The 26118-nt window shown below is 35.8% G+C and overlaps 1 protein-coding gene across 6 annotated transcripts in view; it reads left to right on the top strand.

The window, feature by feature from the left end:
* The first annotated feature begins 20515 nt into the window (after nucleotides 1-20515).
* POT1 (protection of telomeres 1) overlaps nucleotides 20516-26118 on the top strand; it is a 100367-nt gene continuing 94764 nt past the window's right edge. For 3 of the 6 annotated variants that reach the window (XR_008998545.1, XM_057504737.1, XM_057504741.1), the window contains exons 1-2: nucleotides 20516-20670; nucleotides 21457-21641. Coding sequence is in view for 5 of the 6 variants with exons in the window: in XM_057504737.1 (XP_057360720.1) it covers nucleotides 21519-21641 (123 nt within the window). In the remaining variant the exon portion in view is untranslated. The remainder of the gene's footprint in view (nucleotides 20671-21456; nucleotides 21642-26118) is intronic. The other 3 variants (XM_057504739.1, XM_057504740.1, XM_057504738.1) reach the window with 2 other exon arrangements.

The raw sequence follows: 26118 nt of genomic DNA, 5'->3' as shown, positions 1-26118 counted from the left end.
TATTACCTAATTCTTTTCTTATGGTTTCTGTTTATATATGACTTTAAATATATTAAATATACTAATTTTCTGTTAGAAATTGTTTTATCATTCTCTTATATATTTCAAATGTATTTATTTTATTTGCTGTGTGGGCCATTTCCTTGTGAATTTTTTGATATTTGTCAAATACCAAAACAACTATTTACTCCATAGGCATTTCATGCAGCATAAATTATGGAAACATCCCTTCAGAGTAGTATTTTTTTTATTAAGGTATGATTGATATACACTCTTATGAATGTTTCACATGAAAAACAATGCGGTTACTATATTCACCCATATTATCAAGTCCCTCCCATACCCCATTGCAGTCACTGTCCATCAGTGTAGTAAGATGCCACGGAATCATTATTTGTCTTCTCCTTCATAGTAGTTTTACATTTATTTTTTCCAACTGTGTCAGAGGTTCCACTGCCCCACAATTTTTTAAATATCTGTATTGAGATAGAGTTCACATACTATCAAATTCACTAATTTAAAGTGTGCAATTCAATAGCTTTGGTATAGTCATAAAATTTTGCAACCATCATACAATCTAAGTTGAGAAAACTTTATCACCCTAAAAACAAACCTGTACCCATTAGAAGCTGCTCCTCACCTTTTTCCCTTCCCCCAAGCAACCACAAACATACTTTCTGCCTTTTACCTATCCTGAATTTTTTAATATAAATTAGATCATAGAATAAGTGGTCTTTTGGTTTCTTTCATCGAGCATAATGTTTTCAAAGTTCATCTATGTTGTATCATGTATCAATACCTTACTCCTTTTTATTGCCAAATGCATTCCATAGTATAGGTACACTGCATGTTGTTTATTCTTTCATCATTAATAGGCACCTAGGTGGTTTTTATTTTTTGATTATTAGAATAATGGTGTTATGAATACTCATAACATAATATTTTGTGTAGATGTATGTTTTTATTTCTCTTTGAATACCCAGGAGTACAGTTACTACATTATTTGGTAACTCTATATTTAACATTTTAAGGAACTCCTTAACTCTTTTCTACATTGTTTACAGCATTTTAAACTCCCACCAGCACTGTGTAAGGGTTGCAATTTCTCCACATCCTCATCAACATTTGTTATGATCTATTGTTTTTACTATAGCCATTCTAGTGAGTGTGAAGTACTTACCTCATCATAATGTAGATTTGCATGGCCATTATGGCTAATGATGTTGAAGCTTCTTTTTATGTGCATTTTTTGCATATCTTTTCTGGAGATATGGCTATTCAGATCCTTTGCCCATTTTTTTATTGTGTTCTCTTTTATTATAGAGTTATATGTGTTTGAATTTCTGGATGCTAGACCCTTATCAGATAAATGATTGGCTGTTTTCTCCCATTCAGTGGATTGTCCTTCTACTTTCTTGATGGTATTATTTTTCAGCAAAACATTTTAAATTTTGATATAGTCCAGTTAACCTATTTTTTCTTTTGTCACATGCGCTTTTGGTTTCAAATCTAAAACATTGCCTAATCCAAGTTCATGAATATTTACTTTTCTACTTCTATGTTTTCTTCTAGGAATTTTACAGTTTTAGCACTTACTTTTAAGTCTATGATCCACTTTGAGTTTATTTTTGTGTATAGCTGAAGGAAGGGGGTACAACTTCATTCCTTTGCTTGTGGATTTTCATTTTTCACCATTTGGTGGAAGGCAATCTTTGCTTACTGAATTGTCTTGACACCTAAGCTGGTTAATTTTATGTGTCCACTTGTCTGGGCCATGGTGCCTAGATATTTTGCCAAATATTATTCTGGATTTTCCTGTGAAGGAATTTTTGGAAGAGATTAACATTCACATTGGTAGTTTTTAAGCAAAGCAGATTACTCTTATAATGTGGGTTGACCTCATTTCAATCAGTTGAAGGCCTTAATAAGAACAAGGGTTGATTTCCCCTTAGCTAGAAGGAGTCCTACCAGTAGACTGCCTCTGGACTAGAACTGCAACTTTTCATTGGGTCTCTAGCCTACAGGCCTACCTTGAAGATTTTGGACTTGTTAAACCTCCACAATTGTGTAAGTGAATGCTTTAAATTCTATCTATCTAGCTAGCTATACAAAGACACATGTTCTGGTTCCATTTCTCTGGAGAACTCTAATGCAGTACCATGATCAAAAATCAATTGGCTTTAATTATGAGGACTTTTTTCTGGACTTTCATTTTATTCTTGCTATTCCATTTATCTATATGTCTATCTCATAACTCAGGTAACAATTGTAATGCTTACGTTTCTACTTCATGATTTACACATATAAGACTCACACATATAAACAAGTTGTTTAGGATCAGATTTCAAACCCATACATGGCATATACTTGGTTTTGAATTTTCATGAGATATTTCTGTTTTCTACCCAGAAAACTGAGTAGACACATGGTAACTTGATTCATATTAGGTCACTGGAATCATACTTTAATCCTTTTATCACCAAAGGTGAAAAATCAGACAGCCCCAGATTTGTGCAGGTGTCTTAGGTCCAACTTCATGTCCTAATCACCTTTTGTCTCTGCATGGGCATTAAAACTCAAGTTCTTAGGCATTGTAGCTCATCGCTCAATTTGATAATCACCTCCTAGATGTATGGCATCAACTTGTGTTTTTTCATCGATCTTTCTCTTTACTCTCGGTGCTTTAAGATTTTCATTTGCTCTCACTGTAGACATCTATCTGTCATCTATATATCTACATACATGTTTATATAACTGTATCTATCACTTTGACTTACAATTTATCCATCTTTTCTAAGTATTTATAGGGGTAGAGATATTTTGGCCACAATTTTTGCTAGAAGCAGAATTCAAATAAATTGATTGTTTTTGCCTGCCAGCTTCAAAGGTCTGAATTAAAATCTCAAACACATCTGAAAAAGTTCCACTATAGAATATATTCCATACATGGAAACAAAACCATGAGTATTCTAAATTCTATTAATACAAATCCTCTAAATCCTTTATGTATTGAATGCACAAAGCTATTATCAGGATTAAATGAGATAATCTTAGCAAGGATATTAGTAACTGGAATAAGTTAGTAGCCATTCAATAAACTGAATTATTATGTTAATTTTGGTATTATTATGCAGTTATACATTGCATTACATGAATATATGATTTACCTTGGAAGTTAACTTAATACTCTGTGTAATATTTCTTTCTCCATGGGAAAAATTGTATTGAGTTCCAAATAACTAATTTACAAATGGATTTTGAAATAAAAATAAATTGGTATCTGTCATTCTGTAATACATATAAGGGTTTATTTACTTGAAGGTGAACCCACTTAGTCAAATGTAAAGGTAGTTTATGTTGTAATGAAGCATGCAGTTTCTAAATGCTTTTCCCTCCCTCACTGCAATGAAACATTCATAGACATGCATGGTTTGAATAATTGATTTTTAAGGCCTCAGAAGAAAGGTCCCAGAGAAAATTTTAAGTATTTTCCTGCAAAACTAATTAGCAATGGGAAACTTTCCAACTTCAATTATTAATACATAGAAATTATTTTTAAAACTTCAATAATCTTGAGAACATTTACTCTTGACTCATGATATAGACCATCCACCTTCCATTTCTAAGGAAGAGGCAATAAAATAGAAAGTTATTTCTAATATTTTCTTTTTAAATCTCTGATTTAATTCACATTGGTGATAATATTATTTTAAAAGTTCATCTATGAGCTACATTTTTAAGCTAAATTTTTCTTATCAAATGTTTTTGTTTTTAGAAAGCTTTTCCTGTGTTGTATGTTGTTAAACACATTTGAGAAGCAATAAATCAGTATTTTAACACCAAAACTTATTCTTTCCAAATAAATATTTCAACAAAACATATTTATCACAACTATTTATTTATTTACAAATGTGAATGATTTCACATAACCCAAAAACATTTTCTAGCCATATGGCTGTGATTACCTTTATCTTACCTGGTTAGAGAGCTAGTAAGTTGGGTATCCTTATTAAATGTCTACAGGGTTTATTCAAAAAAGAAGATAGGCAAAAACCAAGAAAATACAATGTGCTTAGTATGCATGAATTTACAGATATGGCCTACTCCATCAATTAGAATGACTTCTAAACCATACACCTCATAACTGCAGGTATCACATTGTATAACCATAATTTTTCTAGCTTCAAAACAAAGATTTCACAGGAGAGGGTGGATATGTCTACAGAATGTAACACTTTGTTTTATTTTACATAACATACTGAAATTATTTCATATATTTTTGAACTTGTGCTTTTGGGGAAAGTTGGTCTAATTTAAGCACATTTCCAAGTTATAAATAGATACTTGATTTTGCATAATTCCATAGGTTTGGCAATGTAGAATGAAGCTTTAAATATACTTTCTCAAAAAAGATTAACAGCTAATATAGTCTGCCTTAGCTGTATGAGCTTATTTCATAAAGAACTGTTTTGCTCTATTGCATTTCTCAATTAATGTCTATCTCATTTTCTCATAATTTAATATTTAAAAGTGATGTTTTTATTCTTAAGTTAATTAACTTCTAAAGAATATTTTGTTTCCTCCCTGTAGTAATAATTTACTCATTTTCACATTTGGACAAAGTGAAAGATTTTTATTTTTAGCATATCTGTTTCTATAGCTCATTTGCTTTTGCATCATCCATTATTTAAGTTTCCTTTAATGTCAAACAACAGTGCCATAAAATAAATATGAGAGCTTTTCACTAAACTTATATAAGATTCAATAGTCTCTCAATTAGTTATTGATAAATAAAAAATGCCATTCTTCCCAAAATGACAGGAAGAAAAAGTCATAGTATATTTATCTGAGAACTTTTCTGTTTAGGTCAAGGGAAAAGATTTGACTGTCTACATTTCTCATATTGGACAGGGTGAAATTCAGTTTTCCCTAAACTTCTGGCCCACCTCAACAGAGATTTTGAAAATGATGACTTCATTTCCTGGACATCAAGAATTAAAAATCAGTACTAAAATAATTCTTAAGTATTTTTAAAAACAAGCAGAACTGCAAGAATAATGTCAAGTACAAATGCATAAATACTTGTCACTTGTTATATTTAAATTTTCTATAGAGGTTCTCATTGGTGTTATAGTTTACCTAACAGGTATTCCAATATACATGTGTTCACAGAAAGATTTGAAGATCAGTATGAGATAAAGGCTCAACTTCAGAATTGAAAGTAAATATGACTGTTTCATTTCAAAATATCTTCACTTTTCAGATAATTTACTTTAAATTTCACAAGAGCTCTGCATATGAGCCGTGGATTGGAGGGCATACTGTTCTCATTGTAGACTTTGCAACATTTTCACAATTTAAAATTCCAGTTACTAAATAATAAAACAGCTAACTTCTCTGTTTGCAGAGATAGCCTTCATGTTACAAATCAGTACACTAGCTTCTTGTAAACTGCTATGAAGCCAAACAGCCTGGAACAATTTAATACCAAAAGAAGAGTGAATTTCCTCTGTTTATCTGGATGAAGTGTTAACTTCAAAATATTTAAGTGCTTGCAATTTTATCCTAAAATAAAAATGCTCAACATCATCCACCACATAAACAAAAAGAAGGACAAAAAACACATGAACATCTCCATAGACGCTCAAAAAGCATTCGACAAAATTCAACATCCATTCATGATAAAAACTCTCAACAAAATGGGTATAGAGGGCAAGTACCTCAACAAAATAAAGGCCATATATGATAAACCCACAGCCAACATCATACTGAACAGTGAAAGCTGAAGGCTTTTCCTCTGAGATCGGGAATAAGACAGGGATGCCCACTCTCCCCACTGTTATTCAACATAGTACTGGAGGTCCTAGCCACGGCAATTAGGCAAAACAAAGAAATACAAGGAATCCAGATTGGTAAAGAAGAAGTCAAACTATCACTATTTGCAGATGACATGATATTGTACATAAAAAACCCTAAAGAATCCACTCCAAAACTACTAGAACTAGGCAAATTTGCAGGATACAAAATTAATACACAGAAATCTGAGCCTTTCCTATACACTAACAATGAACTAATAAAAAGAGAAATCAGGAAAACAATTCCATTCACAATTGCATCAAAAAGAATAAAATACCTAGGAAACCTAACCAAGGAAGTGAAAGACCTATATCCCAAAAACTACAAGACACTCTTAAGAGAAATTAAAGAGGACACTAACAAATGGAAACTCATCCCATGCTCTTAGATAGGAAGAATTAATATTCTCAAAATGGCCATCCTGCCCAAAGCAATCTACAGATTCAATGCAATCCCTATCAAATTACCAACAGCATTCTTCAACAAACTGAAACAAATAGTTCTAAAATTCATATGGAACCACCAAAGACCCCGAATAGCCAAAACAATCCTGAGAAGAAAGAATAAAGTGGGAGTTATCTCACTCCCCAACTTCAAGCTCTACTACAAAGTCACAGTAATCAAGACAAGTTGGTACTGGCACAAGAACAGAACTACAGACCAGTGGAACAGAATAGAGACTCCAGACATTAACCCAAACATATATGGTCAATTAATATTTGATAAAGGAGCCATGGACATACAATGGGGAAATGACAGTCTCTTCAACAGCTGGTGTTGGCAAAACTGGACAGCTACATGTAAGAGAATGAAACTGGATCATTGTCTAACCCCATACACAAAAGTAAATTTGAAAGGATCAAAGACCTGAATGTAAGCCATAAAACCATAAAACTCTTAGAAAAAAACATAGGCAAAAATCTCTTGGATGTAAACATGAGCAATTTCTTTATGAACATATCTCCCCAGGCAAGGGAAACAAAAGCAAAAATGAACAAGTGGGACTATATCAAGCTGAAAAGCTTCTGTACAGCAAAGGACACCATCAGTAGAACAAAAAGGCATCCTACAGTATGGGAGAATATATTCATAAATGACAGATCCAATAAAGGGTTGACATCCAAAATACAATAAAGAGCTCATGCACCTCAACAAACAAAAAGTGAATAATCCAATTAAAAAATGGTCAGAGGAGCTGAACAGACAGTTCTCCAAAGAAGAAATTCAGATGGCCAACAGATACATGAAAAGATGCTCCACATCGTTAGTCATCAGAGAAATGCAAATTAAAACCACAATGAGATATCACCTCACACCAGTAAGGATCGCCACCATCCAAAAGACAAACAACAAATGTTGGCGAGGCAAATGTTGGCAAGGTTGTGGAGAAAGGGGAACCCTCCTACACTGCTGGTGGGAATGTAAATTAGTTCAACCATTGTGGAAAGCAGTATGGAGGTTCCTCAAAAAGCTCAAAATAGAAATACTATTTGACCCACAAATCCCACTTCTAGGAATTTACCCTAAGAATGCAGCAGCCCAGTTTGAAAAAGACATATGCACTCCTATGTTTATTGCAGCACTATTTACAATACCCAAGAAATGGAAGCAACCTAAGTGTCCATCAGTAGATGACTGGATAAAGAAGATGTGGTACATATACATAAATGGAATATTATTCAGCCATAAGAGGAAAACAAATCCTACCATTTGCAACAACATGGATGGAGCTAGAGGGTATTATGCTCAGTGAAATAAGCCAGGCAGAGAAAGATAAGTACCAAATGATTTCACTCATATGTGGAGTATAAGAACAAAGAAAAAACTGAAGGAACAAAACAGCAGCAGAATCACAGAACCCACAAATGGACTAACAGTTACCAAAGGGAAAGGGACTGGGGTGGGGTGGATGGGTGGGAAGCGAGGGAGAAGGGGGGAAGAAGAAAGGGGGTCTTAAGATTAGGATGTATAATGTGGGGGGGCTGTGCAACATAGAGAAGACAAGTAGTGATTTTACAGCATCTTACTACACTGATGGACAGTGATAATGGGGTATGTGGGGGGACTTGGTGAAGGGGGGAGTCTAGTAAACATAATGTTCCTCATGTAATTGTAGATTAATGATACCAAAAAAAAAAAGTGAAAAAAAAATGCTCAGATCAAGTTATGGAAACTTAATTTAATCACTTCATTTCTCAATTATTTTCTTAGGTTCTGCTGTTTACTGCCAGAAGAGATAGGATTAATTAAAATAATTGGTAAAATAAATTTCTAAGCATAAACACAAAATGCATTTCTATACTGCCAAATATTTTATCAATAATTACAATAATATTGAACTTGTCTATCATGTAATAAAACTGAGATGTTATTGCAGTGTTGTCCATTGGCATAGAACAGGAACTGCATTTGGTTATAAGCACTCAGTCTGGAGTGAGAATTTCTGGGATGAGATCTTGGCTCTACTACTTACTGTTTAAGACTATCTAAGACCTTTAATGTAACTACTCTGTACCTCAGTTTAGTCATCTGTAAATAGGATGATAATGATACCATCTCAGAGCTGTGATAAAGGTTAACTAGGTTGATATATCTACTTAGAACAGCGTCTAGCATAAATAAATACTATATATGAGTTCAAGACATGCTTAATCTGATAATGTATTATTATATCATATGTTGAATAGAAAACATTTTCAAATTTGTGAGGTCTGCTATCTTTCTGGATCCTGAATTACTCTAAAGAATAACTAATAAAAGTCAATCTCTCCCCTAGAGAAAAAACAAAAGACATGCTTGGCAAATTTGCTAATAACCCAGAACTGAGAGCATAGCTGATCATTTGAATAACACATTGACATTCAAAAAGATCTGCCAGAAGAAATAAGCTGATCCTAGCCAGATAAAACAGATTCAGGAAAAATGAAGTTTTGTATTTAGGTTTATAAATAAAAATGCCATGTCTAGAATGGAGGAATTTAACTTATCAGAGATTCTTTGCTCTAATAAATGGCAAATTCAAAACTAACCAGTCATATTACAGTTGCCCAAAATAACTATTAAACTTTGGATTAAACTAATAAATACATATTGCTCATTACATAAAAAATGAAAAGTTACACTGTAATCTGGACATGTCTTAGCATTTCTAGGATATTAGCAAACACCAGAGAGTATACTTTAAGGTGGGCATTGACTAGCTGAAGTACCTGTGGAAGAAGTCAGGACAGTTAGAGAATGGAAACCTTAGTAAAGCTGGAACAATTGAAGTGAGTAACAGTTGTCAAAAAGAAAGACACAGGCCCAACTGGAGCCACTTCTGCTAGGCCAAGTCACCAAACCAGAACACAGAATCTAACTTAACTGCAGTTTCAGCCTTCACCCAGAAATCCCATCAGTCAGAAATATCCTGGTCAACAGCGATAAGACAATGTTATTTGTGCCCTCTCCACCCCAACAAAGGAACCCTGATAAGACCTTTTGTCCCCACTGTAGGTGACTGCATCTGAAATAATCTTTTTGTGTTTGTGACTTTTCTTGTCCTGCCTTTAAAAGCCTCTCCCTTTCTGTAGCCCTTCAGAGCATCTCTTGACTTGCTAGAGGAGATGCCCCCTGATCTCAGTCAATTAGATCTTCAGACTTACCTGGCTAAATTTTGTTTTCTTAACACAGTTTAGACTAGAGAGATGAATGCAAAGATACATCACAGCTGTTCAATATCTTCAGCTCTATAAAATTCTTAAAAAGAACTAGACTTTGGTCTGTTGATTTTGAAAACAGAAGCAGTTTCAAAATGCTTAAACACTTACTATTTTAACAAAATTTTCCTCTGCTAAGATGTTTCTGCTTGTACAGGGGAACAGAATTTGCCACCCCAAAATATATCTCTTTGGCATAAGGATTATCTTGAGCTGGTTGTTTTTAAGAAACAGTAGACACAGAAGAAGGTCTGAAAACCAAGAAATTACCTTTTATAAGAGAAATTTATGTTTATAAAGAAAATTCCCAGTTGTAAGACTGTTTCCCTCCCTGTAAGGAAAAGGAAGATTACTAATTCTCTGCAAACTCTTGTGAATGGAGAAGGCAGTGACTTAAATCTTCAAACAACCATACCCTCAGTTACCATGCTTTTCCTGGTAACCTCCCATAACTGGTTCCCCTTCTCACCCAACATCTGTCTTTAGCTGGAGGTGGTATTTAAGATGGTGGCTTGGGCCATTTCTGAGTTACTTAGTTTTCCTGAATATCTCTCAAGTACACCTGAGGAGCACATGTTATTAATCCTCTGTTTGTTTTTCTCCTGTTAATTTGTCTTTTATTACAGGGGGATCTCCGCTAAGAACCTAAAAGGGTAGAGGGAAAATTGTTTTTCTTCCTAACACATGAGACCTCCAGGAATAGCTGTCAGTTCTCGTCATTCCCTTCCTCTTTACAGTATTAAAAACTGGTCTGTCATAAAGCGCTCTCCTGCCTTTTCTCCACTACCTTCCATCTTCCTGTTCTTGTTCCCAGTTTCCCTCCTTGTCAGGCTCTTCTTCATTCTTTCATTCTCTAGATTACAAGTTCAGAAAGCTCTGCTTTCTCTCTACAAGCTCTCTCAACCATCGCTATGTCCCCTCTACATCTGTAAATAAACAACTGGCACTGCACTTCTGCTCGGTCCCTTTTGCTCTCAGTCATCATTTGTCAGTCTTTTTAAATAGCTACCTCATTCATGTTCGTAAGTCCTGTCTCTGGATCTAGCTGTCTACAGCCTGCTCTCCCCAAGTTTCCGGTATCACCTAAGTCATCCAGGAACATCATGTCAGATAAAGGTAGTGTTGAACAAACATACCTATAAACAACATCTCCTCCCAGCCCAGAAAACGTCTCCACAAATGTAGGGGACAAAGAAAGTTTTACCATTAAATAAGCATTTTCAGAATGTGATGCACATCATAAGCAATCCACTGACAGACTGCAAAGACAAATAAATCTTCCTCTATTATATGCAATCTATTACAGATACAATCTGTTACATACATGTTCTCAAAATAAACAGTAACTAGTCCTCAGGAATAGAAACTTGACAGCCCTGTTTGTCACAACACAGTTCATTCTAAATTTACCTAGTAATTGACGTGACCATCTGTGCTTGTTAATTGACTTTATTCAGAGAAAAACTAATTTCTCATATCTTTATAATGGGAGGTAGTTTTGCAAGTCCCTCCCTCCTTTAGGCAGGCACCAACCCAAGTGAAGCTCCCACTCTCCCACAGAAATGGAGATAGGAATGTGATCTTCCCTGATGATTACATTTCAAAGAAAAGGCTCCCAGGCCCTTGAGAGAGACATACCTGGGTCCTAAAGCTGGTAAGAGGCTTTTTGAGCTTCTAAAGAGATTTAAGTGCGTTTCAAAGAGACAGAGGAAGAACTTACAAGTTTTCTAAGAAAAGCAGGGAGGGAAAGTCTCTTCTTTTATTTCAACATGGAGAATTAAGTCTGTTTTTAATTTATATCTGTCTTTACAGTAGAAGGGAGAAATTGGAAATGCAAAGGGAAAAAGCAAAAAGAGTCTCTGCTATGTATCAATACACTTAAGGTGCAGAAAATACTAGTGGCTAAAGAGGGTAATCAAGGATATTTGTTTTAACTACTTAAAAAAAAGTGATTTTCATTAAAAGAGGAAATATATATCATAATGCAATTTAAAATTATAAGAAATATTTAGCATTTATATTTAATGCAATTCAGCCCAATAAAATTATGCTTACAAATTGAAAAAAACAGAAAACTTTCTTCATTTGTGTCTAGGTTCCATTATTTATTGTTCAGGAAAGGTAATGGATAAACTAGAAAGAAATGTATTGAGAAGACTTGTAATGCATTTCCACAGCCCATTTCCTGGAATGTGCTCTGAGAAAAGAAGAATGCATAGCAGAATAAGTATGAGAAATATGTGCCTCTCTGTGTTGGAGGTTCACAGGCACATTTCCATATTAAAGCCTCTGTAGAGTTCAGCTTTTAAGAAGTCCTTTTAATTTTTGTAAAAATAATATAGACTATTCAAATAAGAGCCAACAGAGACTATTTTTTTCAGAGCTGGCTATAGCAAGGGAGTCAGCCACTATCACTTGCCTATTGCCTTTATAGATAAACAAAAATTTCGAATGGCACAAAATGTTTGAGCCACATGTTCTCTTCTTGAGGACTTCCTAGAATTGCTTTACTTTATTCTCACATTGAAACATGCTATAGCGAAGGTTAAAACCAATCTGGAAACTGCCTCTTAGGGTAAGTTGATCTTATTTTATTTTGTTTTGGTGATTTGCATGCCATAGAAATCTTCATTTAGTTTAAGTCCAGGATATTTATGCAAAAGTATCATAGCATTAATAATTATGAGCCAATTTTAATTAGAATGCAACATCCACTTTCAATTTATTGAGTCAAGTGTGTTTTTTCTATTTCAGGAATGTTTCTTGATTTGTGTTTTTAAATCTATTTTCTGCTCTACTTGTTCTATTCTTTATATGGACTATATACATATAATGGATCTTTTTTGACAAACTTCCACACCTGTCACCTTCTAATTAATTAATTTTTTTCTTTCTTTTACTTTTAGTTTAATATGCTGAAATTTGTCCTTCATTTAGGTAGGTTTGTTTTCAATGGTGTGGATGCTTCAACTGTTGCATCATTCATGTGATTTTGTTTTTGTTCCCACTTCTTTTGTTGTATTATTTTTCTCCTGACTTTTTCTATCTCTGTTTTGAAATATTCATGCATGGAGGCCTTTTCTTTTTTCACCAAGCTATTTGATTTCATAGGAGAATACTTCATCAAGGCTCCAGTCTACTCCATGTTAAAATATTTTGTTGACCATCTTTGTTTTTGGCTTTTCATATTCTTTTATGACTTTTTCTTGCATGTTCCTTTTACACTGCTGCATACCTTTGAATGAGAGAAGTTCTTCCCAGCCCGTTATTTATAGAATTTAATGGGGGAAGAGAGCAGAAGAGTTCTGTCCGCAAACGTAAAGAAGAATGTGGCAAACTGCTTTGTTACAAAATCGAATATAGTTAGGTTTTTTCCTTTCAACCCCAACCCGCTTGCCACTCAGTGAGGACAAAGAAGGATCAGGAAGACTTCTTCAGTGCACGCACTTGATCCTGATGTCTAAGACAAGCATTAACTCTCCACCGGATTGCACCAACCACTTTGGAAACCTGCTGCTCTGACAGATTTGCTCATGATCTGGAGTGGCTGGTCATCTCTTTCAGAAAGGTTCAATGTTCAATGTACTTGGTATCCTTTAATGTCTTAAAATGTGGGATTATTTGTATTAATATATGAAATTTCTATTTCTATATCTCATTTTCTTTGTTAGAAATGGGCAGTGATATTGTTTCCCCTCCGTCTTAAAAGTGAATGTCTCCATTGCATGTTTTTAAGAGTAGATCTTTCATTGTCTTTTATCTATCTATCATTACTCGTTGATTCATAGTTTCTATTACACTAGAGATAATTTGGGTAATTTATATGTCCCTAGAAAATTATCCATTTCATTTAACCTTTTAATTTTATTGGTGTACAAGTTTGCACCAATAAAATAATAGGCCCCTTTATTATTTTTTCTGTAATAAGTCCCTTTATTATCTTTGATATTTTTATAGCATCTTGCTCACTCTGAAGATGTTCATTATATTCCTTGCAAAGTCTTCTGTTAGCTTTCTAAAATCTTGAGATTAATTTCTTGTCAAACCGGGTTTAGTGGCACATTAACAAAGCATATTTTCCTCAAAATTTTGGTGCTATTTTTATTTCATCATTTGTTTTTGCCTGGCTGTAAATGTATGTTCTGACAGTAGAGCTGGTCTCAGAAGGACATGGGAGGAAAATACTGGTGGACTGTGCCAGAACTTTCTGTCTGACTGTGTCTGGCTTCAGTGATGGGGGCACTCACCCTTGCCACTTTGCTCCATGGGCAAATGTAGCTGATGCCCAGGGATTGAGGGGACTCTGTCCAGCTATTTCATGTGCACTTGACCAAATAATCCCTTCCCTGGGGGCCTCACCAAATGTTTGAATATGTTGCTTTGGGTTTGAAGCATCCTTTGGTGCCATTTCACATCTGCTGCTCAATCCTCTTCTGCGTGTCTTTAGCGCTGTGGTTTACGTGACCCTCTTTCCTCTGTTTTCTGTATTTAATGAATTTCTCAAATAACATGGCTAACTGATGAAAGATATTCTAGTTTTCGATTACCACTTTAGACTTGCTATTTTGTAAGATATATATATGGCCATTTAAAGGTGATTTGGGTTGGGGATGTTCTTATGTTTTATCAGCCATCTTCATCCAATGGTCTTGTTTAGTACTTCCTATGATTACTGATTTGAAACCCATTGTTTTTTTTCTCTAACTTGAGCCAAACATTTCTAAGAAGGTAATGTAGTATCTTTGTGGATTTATCTCTTCTAGACATTTGGTGATTTGTTTTAGTGACACTTCGTGAGGGAATTTGTCACTTACAGAATGTTTTTTATCCATGTGTGTTTAAGGAATGAGGCTGTTTATAAAAAGGCCATCATGGTAGAAAAGTGGCCTGATTATGCCTTATACAGTAAAATACAATCATTCATCGTGTAAAGATCTGAAGAATATCATTAGATGTTTTATTATCTAATGATCCTAATTAAAAGAGGCCTTTGTAAAAACTTTTGATGTAGGTAATTTTGGGGATTTTAAGTATTTAGTAGTGCCCATCTTTTTCATCTCTATGGTGGTCATTGCCACAGAATGCAAATATCAAAGTATAGGCACAGATGAACCTATTAAAATGTGGATTTCTGCACTCTCACTTAAATGGCTATTGTTTTTATGTTTGCTTTCATTTAAATATTGGGGGATATGTCATAGATGAGTTGAAAGTTGTCTATTAAAACTTGGAGTTATCTGAAAGTAATCAAACTATGCAATTATAATTAGAATCTGCTTAAACCATCAACCTACAACTATGACCCTAGCTGCAGTACATATTTTATTATTTGATTCTGGAGAAAGTTGGAAAATTGTTAAGTCTATATATGCCTTTATACATTGCCCCATATAAAATTTCTGGGAAAAGTGTTGTAATTTTAATATTTCATCTTTGTATTAATATTTTATGACTCTTTTTTTCACAGTTTCTAAGACTTACAATAGTGCTGAACTATGGTAATAGTTATATTTACTAAAGGGTCTCTAAGAATCTGGAATTAAATTAACAATTTATCACAGATCCCAGTATGTCCTGAAAACTGTCTCTGTTAGTGTTTTCTTCCAGGTTGCTGATTTATCCTCAAAATCAAATAGTTTGAATGAGGTTTGCTTTGCCTTGAGGTACTCACTATCTGGACCTATTCTTTTTTATTTAGTAATTCTTCAGGGTAAAGGCTTTACCTCCTAATTCCATGACCTGGAAATAGTTGTAAATTAGTCTTCAAAAAGTGGTATAAAGATTCCCAGAGGGATATGCCATATATCCTCTGTCTTTTCAGAACCTCTTGCTATTCTTTTTTGACCTGCTCTTTGCCAGGGAACACTGACCCATACAGACCACATCATTGCTCCCGCATGCCTTCCGGTTTTCGGTTGCCCTTGGCCAATGGTAACCCTGGCAATAGATGGTGGGGAATATGGATTTATGAGGTGACCTGAAGCTGACTGTATCACTACACTGAAGGTCACATCCTGTTCAAGGCAGCCTTCTCTATGTGATTTTCTTCTTCTAAAATCTAAGATCTGCTCCCTTTCCTAGCTGTTGACATAGGTGGTCTACAACCTTACTAAGAAATGTTGACACAGATGGTCTCAAGTATCACAAAATAAAATAATGGCACTAGTAAAGAAAAGGAGATGGTAAGGTTTCAATAGTGGCATTCCAATAGAGTAGCCAAGCTCAGTTTTTGGCTCAGGGAGAGTAAGAACTTGTATTAATTATTTTATTGCAAATGAAAGAAACTAATGTCAAAATATCATAAGCAAAATTAATAGACTACTGGATATAAGCAGATCTAGAGCTCAAACATTGTCATTGGACTGGTAATATAAAGTCACATGATATAAAACAAATACAGCATGGTAAACGAGTAGTGAGTAAACGGTTAGGGAAACACTGTCTGTTAAGGTTAAGGTGACTTTTCAGCAGACACTTGAAAGAGGAGAATGAGTTTTGTGGGTGTTTGGGAAAGCGAATCTCAGATAGTGTGTTTAGGATGTTTCAAAAACAGCAAGAGGGTTAGTACTGTTTAGCAGGAGACTGAGGGGGATATTTGAATACAAAGGTAGTTATATTTGAATAAATGGTCTATGTATTTCCTCAGTTGGTACCAGCAAGAAGGGTGGTGGATTTGTCATTTTATCTCTACAAAGAGAGAAAAAAATCTCCCCTCTTTGTCCCCAGAAAATATCTCTTCATCGCTCCTTAGCTTGCATTGGATAACATGCAAATTTCTGGTCTGTAACTGTGGGAAAGAGGATAGGATTTTTCTAATGGAGGAATAGTTTGATATAAAGGATATTGAACAGAAATGGAAAGAAAAGAGGCATTTCTAATTTAAGGAAAAATTTTGAAGATTGATCAAGATTAACATTATGAATATTTCAAGTCCCATATGAATGGAATTAGCAGATTACTTCAAGTACATAAAAACTCTTAATGGTCAGATACAAATGATAAAAATAATAAATTTCCTTTCATTCTAATAGGCTTAGAGGACTCTGTTAGACAAATATGCCTCAACTTTGGATTTACGCCATCTTAATATGAAAATAAGTGGGAATGGCATAGTGTTTGTTTTTCTCCAGCTCTTCTTTTGCTTTGGCTGTGCAGAACTGATGCTGCCTTCTGGATTGAATATGCCCTAATTAAACTGAAGTTTTTGAAAGTGATTATATGGTAATTATTTCTATTCTGCTGAAATCATAGGAAAGATATGTTGGACTAAATTTTTATTACAGAAAACTAGACAAAAGTAAGGCCAACACAAATGATATTTTATTCGATAATTAATATAGTAGCTATAACCCTATCACTCTAACAGCACATAATCTTGATGGGCAAGCTGTGGGGAGAAAAGATTAATTGTTATTTAGCCATAGAAAGACTATCATTGTAATTAAGTGAAAAATGGATAAAACACCTTCAGTGTTCGTCAAGGGAATTCTGTGATGTTGACCTTTCCATTTCCTGGAAAAATGTATTAACATAATGAGTAAATGCAGATTCTATTTAAACTAATAGAAGAAAGATTAGACGAAATTACAGAATGTATTTCGGTGTTAAAAATGCATTTCGAACCCACAGCAAATTGTTCTCAATTATTCTAAATAACCATGATGAATTTTAAAAACATACAAGCTCCTAATCAATTTTCCGTTACTTCAAAGTATTCATCATAAAGGATTTTAAAGTGCACCTACTTTTGATCACTCAAAAAAGGGGAAACAAAGAGAAAAACAGCAGATTAACAATTGCTACCTGCTAGTGTGCTCTCCCACATTAAGAGCTGGACCATTGTCTTTCCAAAATAAACAAATCATCAACAATGTTTAGCCTAAGAATTTATAGATACAATGTTCTATATGTGGGAGCTATTGAAGGATTTTCCAGGATATATCCTCATGGTATAAAATGTAGGGTGTGTAGAAAAAAGAGACTCCAAACTCAAGACATAAAGATGCTGTTTGACTCATCTGTTCTTCATGTCTGTTGTTTTCCAGAAGGTCTTTTCCTTTTATTTTTCTTCATCTTCTTGCTGTGTGTGTTGCCTCAGTGATACTTCTATCAGTCTGAACATAAAATAAATTCCTTACTTACTGTGAGCTCAATTACTTTATTAAATATTTTTTTTTTGAATGGGTGAATGAAGGACAGCACAGACATCAAAGAGTGAGAATTCTTTGGGGAATCTAGTATATCCTCTGGCTTTTTGCTGGTTCCTCTTCAGTTTCTTTTTCTTCCTCACCTCTATGGAGAAACCCAGACATAGGCAGCTTGGGGTCTTGGTTTTTTTTCTATAAGCTGGGCTTATCGGAGAATCTTTTTCTGAATTAACATTCATGCTAATGTCTGTGAATGCAATTTCTTTTCATCTCAACATATAGCTTTGATGCAATTTAACTAAAACTTATCACTGTTGAGACAGCCTATGTCAACCCTGTGTCTTTTACACACTATGAGTCACCTATGTGCCACAAACCATGGTCCAAAATAGAAAAATGACCCATTCCTCTTCATGATGAAAATCTTGATCCTTCTGCTTAGTCTATGCTTTTCTTCACACATTTGGATCTCCTATTATGCTACCTTGGCTTTTAGACTTTTAGGCTTTTCTGTTTCCAGCTATTCATTTTTCCCTTAGTGTTAATCATAATATCTAATACTATGATTTTAAAAAATCTTTTTCTTCTCAATAGGCACTGAGATGTTACATTTGCTAAAAAGAATGCCACAGGCCTGAGAGCAAATCACTTGTGCTGGGCCATGCTACATAACCAGGGCTTAATGCCCAGCCTAATTGCAGTTTCAATCTCCTTCAGAAATACAGTTTTAAGAGTCAATCCAGAATTGATTGGCAGCACCAATGAGTGATCTGTTCTGTGAGCCCTCTCCATTCCTACACCCGCACTCCCCCCACTCCCCCCAGACCCCTGCTGCATGAGAAGACCCCCTGACCTTCCCCCTAAGGGAAGGTGACCTTGCCTGAAACAATCCTTTCTTTTCTTTTGCTAATAACTTCTTGCTACACCCTCCTGTCTATAAAAACTTTCCACTTTGTATTTATAATAACTGCACTGAATCCTTATATTTATTATGCCTTTTTTCATAAAAATATCCATTTCACTTTTACTGTTTACTATTTGTAAGAAACCCATTTTAACTTTTCCTAAAATTGAAATTTTTCATTGCTGATTTTATGTCAAAACTTCCCTCATTGTACTTTTAAAAATTGTAACTTGGTATAGATATTATGTTAATGGTTAGTCAGAATAGCTATCTTTACTGCTTCAGTAAACGTAGAAAATCCATAATGGACTGTTTTGGCATATATCTCTTCAGTGCCTTCATTTAGTTGATTCAACCTCTTTTTTCCTCTCTCATCTTAAATTGTACAGTATATTGATGTTCAATTTTCTTCATTTGTAGAGGAAACTAACTGCTGATGATAGAGCATACACTAGAGGCTATGGAGCCATATGCACCCCCAGCTCTGCCATTTCTTGGGAGATTGTGAAGAAGAAACAAGATTAGACGTTCCTTGGACGTGTAGGAAGTATTTGGGTCCTAGAGAAATTGAGAACAATCACAACAAAATAGCAGTTGTAGATACTTCTGTTAGATTCCATCACAGTAGAATATTGCCATTTGTAGGCTAAACAGAGGAAGAGAAAAAATCTTTAAAAGATTCAATTAATAAAGACAAGGAAAACTAAGAAGGTGGTAGAAAAAAAGAAATGCTTTTTAGAAAGATAGTAAGACTAAAAAATGTCCTTTTGGATTATCAACAAAGCTGACTTCAGTGATCTCGGCAAAGGCAGTTTCAGTGTAGCAGGGGTGGGGGCGGTAATGAGATGCTCGGGTGGAAGCCAGAGGTGAGGAAAGAGAAACATTTTTCCTGATCATTTGTTCATTCATGAATATTTAGTAGGTACAATGTGCCAGATACCGCACAGGCTCTATGTATATAGTAATAAACAATTCTCCCTGTCCTGAATAAGCACTGGCTGTGAAGGAATGTGTTTAATGCTAAGGGCAAAGAATAAAAAGGACAAGCTGAAATTATGTTGAGAGAAGATATATAATTGATGTAGGTGAAATGGTAGTGGCCAAGATCCAAAGCCACGGTGGAGAACTTCATTAAGGGAAGAGGAACAGTGTTTCGGAACTGGGTGAGGCCATAGCAGGAAGAAGGAGAGATCTGTCTTACTTAGCATAGCTTTCTTCAAATGGACAGTTCATGAGCTAAGACTCTGTGGTCACCACTGGTATATGAACACATAAGTGAGAGAGGGAAGGAAGATGGGCTAACATCTAATGCCTCCTGCTGAAAAAAGTTACTTTGAAAATAGTTTTCTCCTGTAAATATGTGTCAAAAGAGGATATTTTAGTCTTGGAAATACTTATGTAATTCTTTATTACATTATAGTTTTGCACTGAGGTGGTTTCACTTAAACGGAGATTCAAATCATAAGTTAGCAGAGGATTCACATTTAATAATGTCTTATTACCACAGAATTATAGTCCTATAAACTAATGACGAGGTTAATCAAATCTGAAAATAACATTACTCATTGGTGGAATTATTATTTTTTTTAAACTGCATCTGAGTGAATGCTTCTGGAGATAGAGAGCCGGAGATTCAATTAAGTGCCGTGACAAGAGGAGTTTCTAGTCCTACCTGACGGAATCTCAAATCCCGCCCTGGTGTCGGAAAGCCTTTTTTATTGGTTACAGGATTTAAGAGTCGCGCAGTCCCGGACCGCGGGAAGTTGACGGGGGGCGGGGCTGGGAAACTGACAAGGGTAGGATTGCCCGGAGCAGCGGAAATAATGGGTGGGTAACGTGCAGCCACCCCACGATTTCCCTGGCGCCGCACGCTTTACGTATTCCGTGACACTTCCAGGGCACCTTAGGCTGGGGAACCATTTCGCAGTTCGTCCTCCGTGGGCGTGGGAGCGAGCGGCAATCCCTAAAGACCGTGTACGCATGCGTGGGAACTGGGCCGCCAGCGTGCGTGTGACGTCACGGGCGCGCCCGTCTGAACTTCCTCGTTTCTCTGTAGAGAGAGCGGGTGAGTGGATTTCTAAGGTTTTGAGTTCGTTACGTGGGTACAAGGTGGATGGGGACCTGCACAGGTATTATAAAGGGGCTCATTTAGTTAAGGTCAAAATTCGGTGTAGTTATCGAAGGGAAACCCTCCATGCTTATCTTTATCGTGAGTGTGCTGTGTCCAGCATGTTGCTTGACGTTTTGTGGACAGCTGACTGGAGTTAGTCCAACTCCTCGCTCTCGCGGATGTTTGGGGGAGGTTGATGCGTACACATTAAAATTAAATATTGACGCTAGTGCGTGCCGCAGTCAAAAAGGTTTGAGGAATGAGACTGAACCTAAAATGCACAGTTTAAGAGTTCAGTGTTAATTTCGATTGTATAGAGGCTAGAGGGAGGAAGCAACAGATGCAGTTTGGAATAATAAGCTTTTGGTATACAAGTTGTGTACACAATATTACAGCTGCCAAAGGGATTAAAAAACAAATTCAGAACTTCTCAGCTCTCTTACTTACCCTTGCCCAATAGCATACATTTTAAAGCACTGTGGTAGAAGCAATTGTTAGTGTAGTTTTCACAGATCCTAGAAACTGCTATTTAGAGATGCTTATTTAAAAACAAAACTGAGTAAAAGAGGGTTGTGTTTTGATGCCGTAGGAGAATGTGTATTAATCCTTGTAATAAAATTACAGAAAACTCAGCCCAACCCCAACAGTGTTCACTGAGAGGAAAGGAAAGCAAAACTTAAGAGGCTTAAAACAAATTACTGACTACATTTTGAATAAACCACTGGTCTTTTGTGTTTCCAGCAGCAATCTGTTCAACTCCGTAGTTGAATTTGCTTTGGACAGCTTTGTGAAGCAGATCTGATATGCCACTTGAATTAATAAAAGAAGTCAATGGGGTGCCTCAAGTTGAGCCATTAACTAAATTAAGCAAAGTAGATTTCACATCCCTACAGCCTGGTTGTGATTATAGCAAGAAATACGTCCAGGTAAGAATTTTTCATAACTCAGAATGTTTTTTCCTTCTAAAAGGAAAATTAATTTTTTTTTAGCTTACCTATGAGAGTTGTTTCAGGAATGGTTTTACCTGTGTCATACATTTGAGACTATTTTGATGCTAAGTTATTTATTTAGCATTCATTTAGCTTAACATTGCATTCTTCTGTGATAGAATGGAGTAAGTTCTGGAGATACAAAGATGAATGAATATGGTCCCTGAACTGAAGGTGATTACATTCTTAGGATTGAACAGGTTGCCTGATCTGTAATTCTGGTTAATAAATTTAGTATTAGCACTGTGATATGTGGACATTTAGGACAGAACTTTTGGTTATGATGACTTGGGTCAAGATATTTGAGCAGGATTTTAAAGGGTGACTGAGGTTATACCATCATTTTGTGTTAAAGCAGTCCTCATGTGCATGTTGAGGAATTTGGGTATTACCTTAAAACCTCTGGGAGACCCTAAACAGATTTTAAGCAAGAGAAAATAAAAACATGATTCATTGTGAGTTCAAAGTACTCTGCTTTCTGGGTGAAGAATACATCAGAGAGGGCAAGATTAGAGGAAAGCTAGTTAAGAGGCAGTTGCAGTAATCTAGTTTAGAATGGATGCTGTTTGAACCAGTGGCAGAGGGGATGTTGGGAGGGAGACAGTCAAAATAGTAATAATAATAATAACAACAGAATTTAACATTTATTGAGCTCTTTCCATGAGTTAGGTAGTATTTTAAGTGTTTTACATATATGAACTCATTTAATCATCACAAAGACCCATGAATTCAGTACAATTCATTTGTAGGTAAGAATACTGCATTTCAGTAAGGTTAATTGGCCTGAAATATAGCTACCAAGTGGTAGAGCTGGAGTTAGAATCTAGATGTTCTGTTTCAGAGCTGATAGGATAAAGAAGCAGAATTAACAGGTCTTGGAGAACAATTAGGTAAGATGGGTAAAGAGGTCAGGAAATTTCTGTGTTTCTAATTCCTCATCAGCCTTGGGAAGATAATAGGAGACACACATTTAGGAAAAAAATGATGAGTTCAATTTTAGGAATTTTTGAGAGGTTTTGGGTGGCCTTCCAGTGGTGATGTTATATAGGCAGATGGTTTTGGCCAGACAACAGAATGAGAAGAAAAGAGAATTGTGTTGAAGGAGTCAGTGAAAAGAGCGAGAACAAGAGACAGAGGTAATCCAGAGAAGGAGGAAAATGAGGAGGGAGTCGCAGATACTCAGTAAGATAAGTTTCAGGGAGTGAGTAATACCAAGAACTCTTGAATAGTTTGCTGTCTGGTAGGCACTTTTTTGAGTGCTTTACATTTGTTCTCTCTTTTAATCCTCATAAGAACCCTGTAAATAGATATTACTGTTCTTCCCAAAGTTGGGAAAACAGACATAGGCTATGTAATTCATCCAAGGCTAAATAGCTAGTAAGTGGCTGAGCTGTGCTTTGAATTTTTATTGTCTTCCTAACAATTTGTCTTGTACTAACCAAAGCATTATGTTGCTGCTCGGTGCTCGGTCTGAGGTCTGAAAAGTGTCTGATTTAATAACCAAGTAATTATTGGTCATTTGGAGAGATTAGTTTTCCTGGAGCACTGTGGAAGTCGAGCTCCAGCCTAGGGGTGGGATGCCCGAAGGTGCAGGACGGAGTCGGTGTATGGAGAGACAGGACACGGAGTCAGATGGAGGTGGTCTCTCGACAAAGCGCCGATGACAGCTTTATTTATACCATTTTGCACAAGGATATGATTATTTTTTATTATTCTGATGATTAATTAGTATAGGCAGTTGGTTAATAAGTATAGGCAAGCTTTTTTCTTTCTTTTACTTTCTAATCTATTTATGGTTGGTCAAGCGTTAGACAGGTGATTGTTTTTCTGTTCCTTGACCGAAACTTTTCCTATCAACATGTACTCTATTGTGTTTTACGTTTCTATGCAACGCAGTTTCTAAGTAGTGCATGTGACTATAGGAGCGTGCAGTATGTAGCAGCGACTATGGAGTCTATCAGCTCAGGGTGTAATACAGGTCACCTAGTGCCACAGTTAGCTAGGATTCTTTCTCACAAAAATATTCTTAGAAGCTTTAATAAATTTATAAGCAATCTAAAATCATAAACTCATATCTTCACCTTATACCCCTTTATAGGGCACAGTAGGCACCAAACTAAATTTCCCCTTTTTATCTACATTTCTCTTTCTTCTGTGTGGATACCAAACTCTCTCTGACATATGCTACACAGGTCTCTATGACTCCACTACTGCAGGGACTAAACAAGTTCTTACATGGTGAACAATGCAAGGGCATTCATATCATAGAAACTTTCTGTTTTAACTACAAACTTTAAACTATAAACACTCAAGTCAAATATGGTGTATGATTATTCATTTGATTTTTATACTTTATATATGAATCTAATAAAATGTTGATGTAGTAGGTAAATGCAAGATACAGATAGAAAGCATGATTTAGAACTGTAGAAGGCTGGTGTAGATGATCAGGTTTGTACCTACAGAGCAGGTATTAATCGAAGCTGAACAAGGGCAACAAAATATCCACAGGTGTAGAAGATTTATCTCAAAACTGGGGGGTTGAGGTTCTAAGCCTCACCTCTGTTGGCCCCCTGTGACTGTGCCTGTCTTAGGTTGTTCCTCCCTTGAGGAATCTTACCCTCTCTGGCTAACCAGCCATCTTACGGGGCCATACAGGGAGATGTAAAGCTGGCAAGTGAGAGAGAAGTAATGTTCTTTGAAAATGTTAGTTTTTTACTTCTTTGCAGATTTATGCTCTGTGGCTTCTATGCCCAGCACTTGTTTTGAGGTATCTTTACTTCCTGGAAAATTATGGTACTTGGTAATTTTACGTATGAGGCACAAATTCTAGTAAAGGGCTATAATTAGGAAAGAAGAAAAACAAACTATAGAAGTAGTAGAGGGAAGAAAACATGAGATGATTAATTAAGTATCAACAGAATTATTCCATTCAACATTCTCTCATAACTTTATTTCTAGAAAACTTTCCATCACTAGTTTCACTAGCATTGTAAACAAGGGGGTAATCTCAGTGGAAATGGGGTGGTCAGTGTTTGACTAACTAACAGCAGGTTTCGGTACTTTATGCCAAGATCACCATTTGGCCCCTGCATGTTCCATTCTTCAGGAGCACCGTCCTGAAAAGCTTTTGGGAAGTTTGTTCTCATCCTTTCCATACTGCTCAGCAAAGGTTAGTTTAGCCCTTGGAAACAATGCAAGCGAAGACAAAGTCAATAGTATAATGAAGAATAACAAAATCAAGGTGGGTAATAGGGAGAGTCAGCTGCGAAGGCCCCTGCTTTGCAGGGGTCTTCCTCCAGCCTGAGCTTTGCTACACAGCTTGAGTAGCATGGCTCCCGGCAGAGCCCAAAAGCAAATCGATTTTTCAGTGGTTTAGCACCCAATGTAGGTGAGAAAGTGAAAGCAGGAAATTTCTTTCAAGAAATGTGTGGTGGTACTTTTGATATTTTGGGCATGCAAACCATAGCTCTGAAATGGAGCAGAAGGCTTTTTAATTTTAGCTGAAACAATTTTGCATTTGGGTAATGATGACTAGTTTTTATATTAACATAAATCTCTGTTGTTAACTACTGCACTGAAGTGAGATCAAACAAATTCAGGTTTAAAAAATGTATCAGCATTTCCTTTACCCTTCTTTTCTGACCTCTTCCCCCCAATACACAACTCATACTCAAGCTCAAGAGGCCATCCAAGATCGCTGACTTCTCCTGTGGCAGTTTAGCAGTTGAGGAAAAGGAGTTGTAACACTGGAGACAGGCTGTCTGAATTTGGTTACAGATCCATCATTTATTACCTATGTAATTGGGAAAGTGATTTTATTTTTCTTTGCCTTATTTTTTTCAGTTGTAAGATAGGAATTAAAATAGAACCTTCTTCATAGAAATGTTTTGAGGGTGAATGTAAAGTACTTAATGAATTCTGAACCTTTAGTAATTGCTCATTATTGTGGTAAAGTGAATGATGATATCCTCAACAGCAGTGTCTTTGGATATGGAGTTCACTTAGTCTCTCACTGTAGTGAAAATAATGTACCATAATCCCACTAATGGGCAAAATTATTTTGCAGCTAGTGAAGTTCAAGCTTCAAAGACACTTTACTTGCACAAGTCCTTCTTAGACCCTGTTAGGGTTCTTAGAAATGAATTGATGCTTTCATATATTCATAAAATTTACACAAGCAGGTTGTTTTAACGTGAACGGCTAAGGCTGCTCTTTCCATTTTGACTTCCCCGCCCATCACATTTTCCCTTTTATCAAGTGGTATTGGAGTGAGAACATTTTTGAAGTCTAGCTAAGGGGAAGTTGACTTGTGGAACATGTTCAGTGAGATATATTCATGTGTTTTACAGTCACTTACGTTTATAGTCAGGTATTGCTAGCTCTCCTGACGTAGGAATGATTTCCAGGAACA

Source organism: Manis pentadactyla, chromosome 7 (genome assembly GCF_030020395.1).
Source record: "Manis pentadactyla isolate mManPen7 chromosome 7, mManPen7.hap1, whole genome shotgun sequence".
In the NCBI taxonomy this organism is placed as follows: Eukaryota; Metazoa; Chordata; class Mammalia; order Pholidota; family Manidae; genus Manis; species Manis pentadactyla.
The sequence above is the reverse complement of the archived record's forward strand: the minus strand, read 5'-3'. Positions and strand labels throughout refer to the sequence as shown.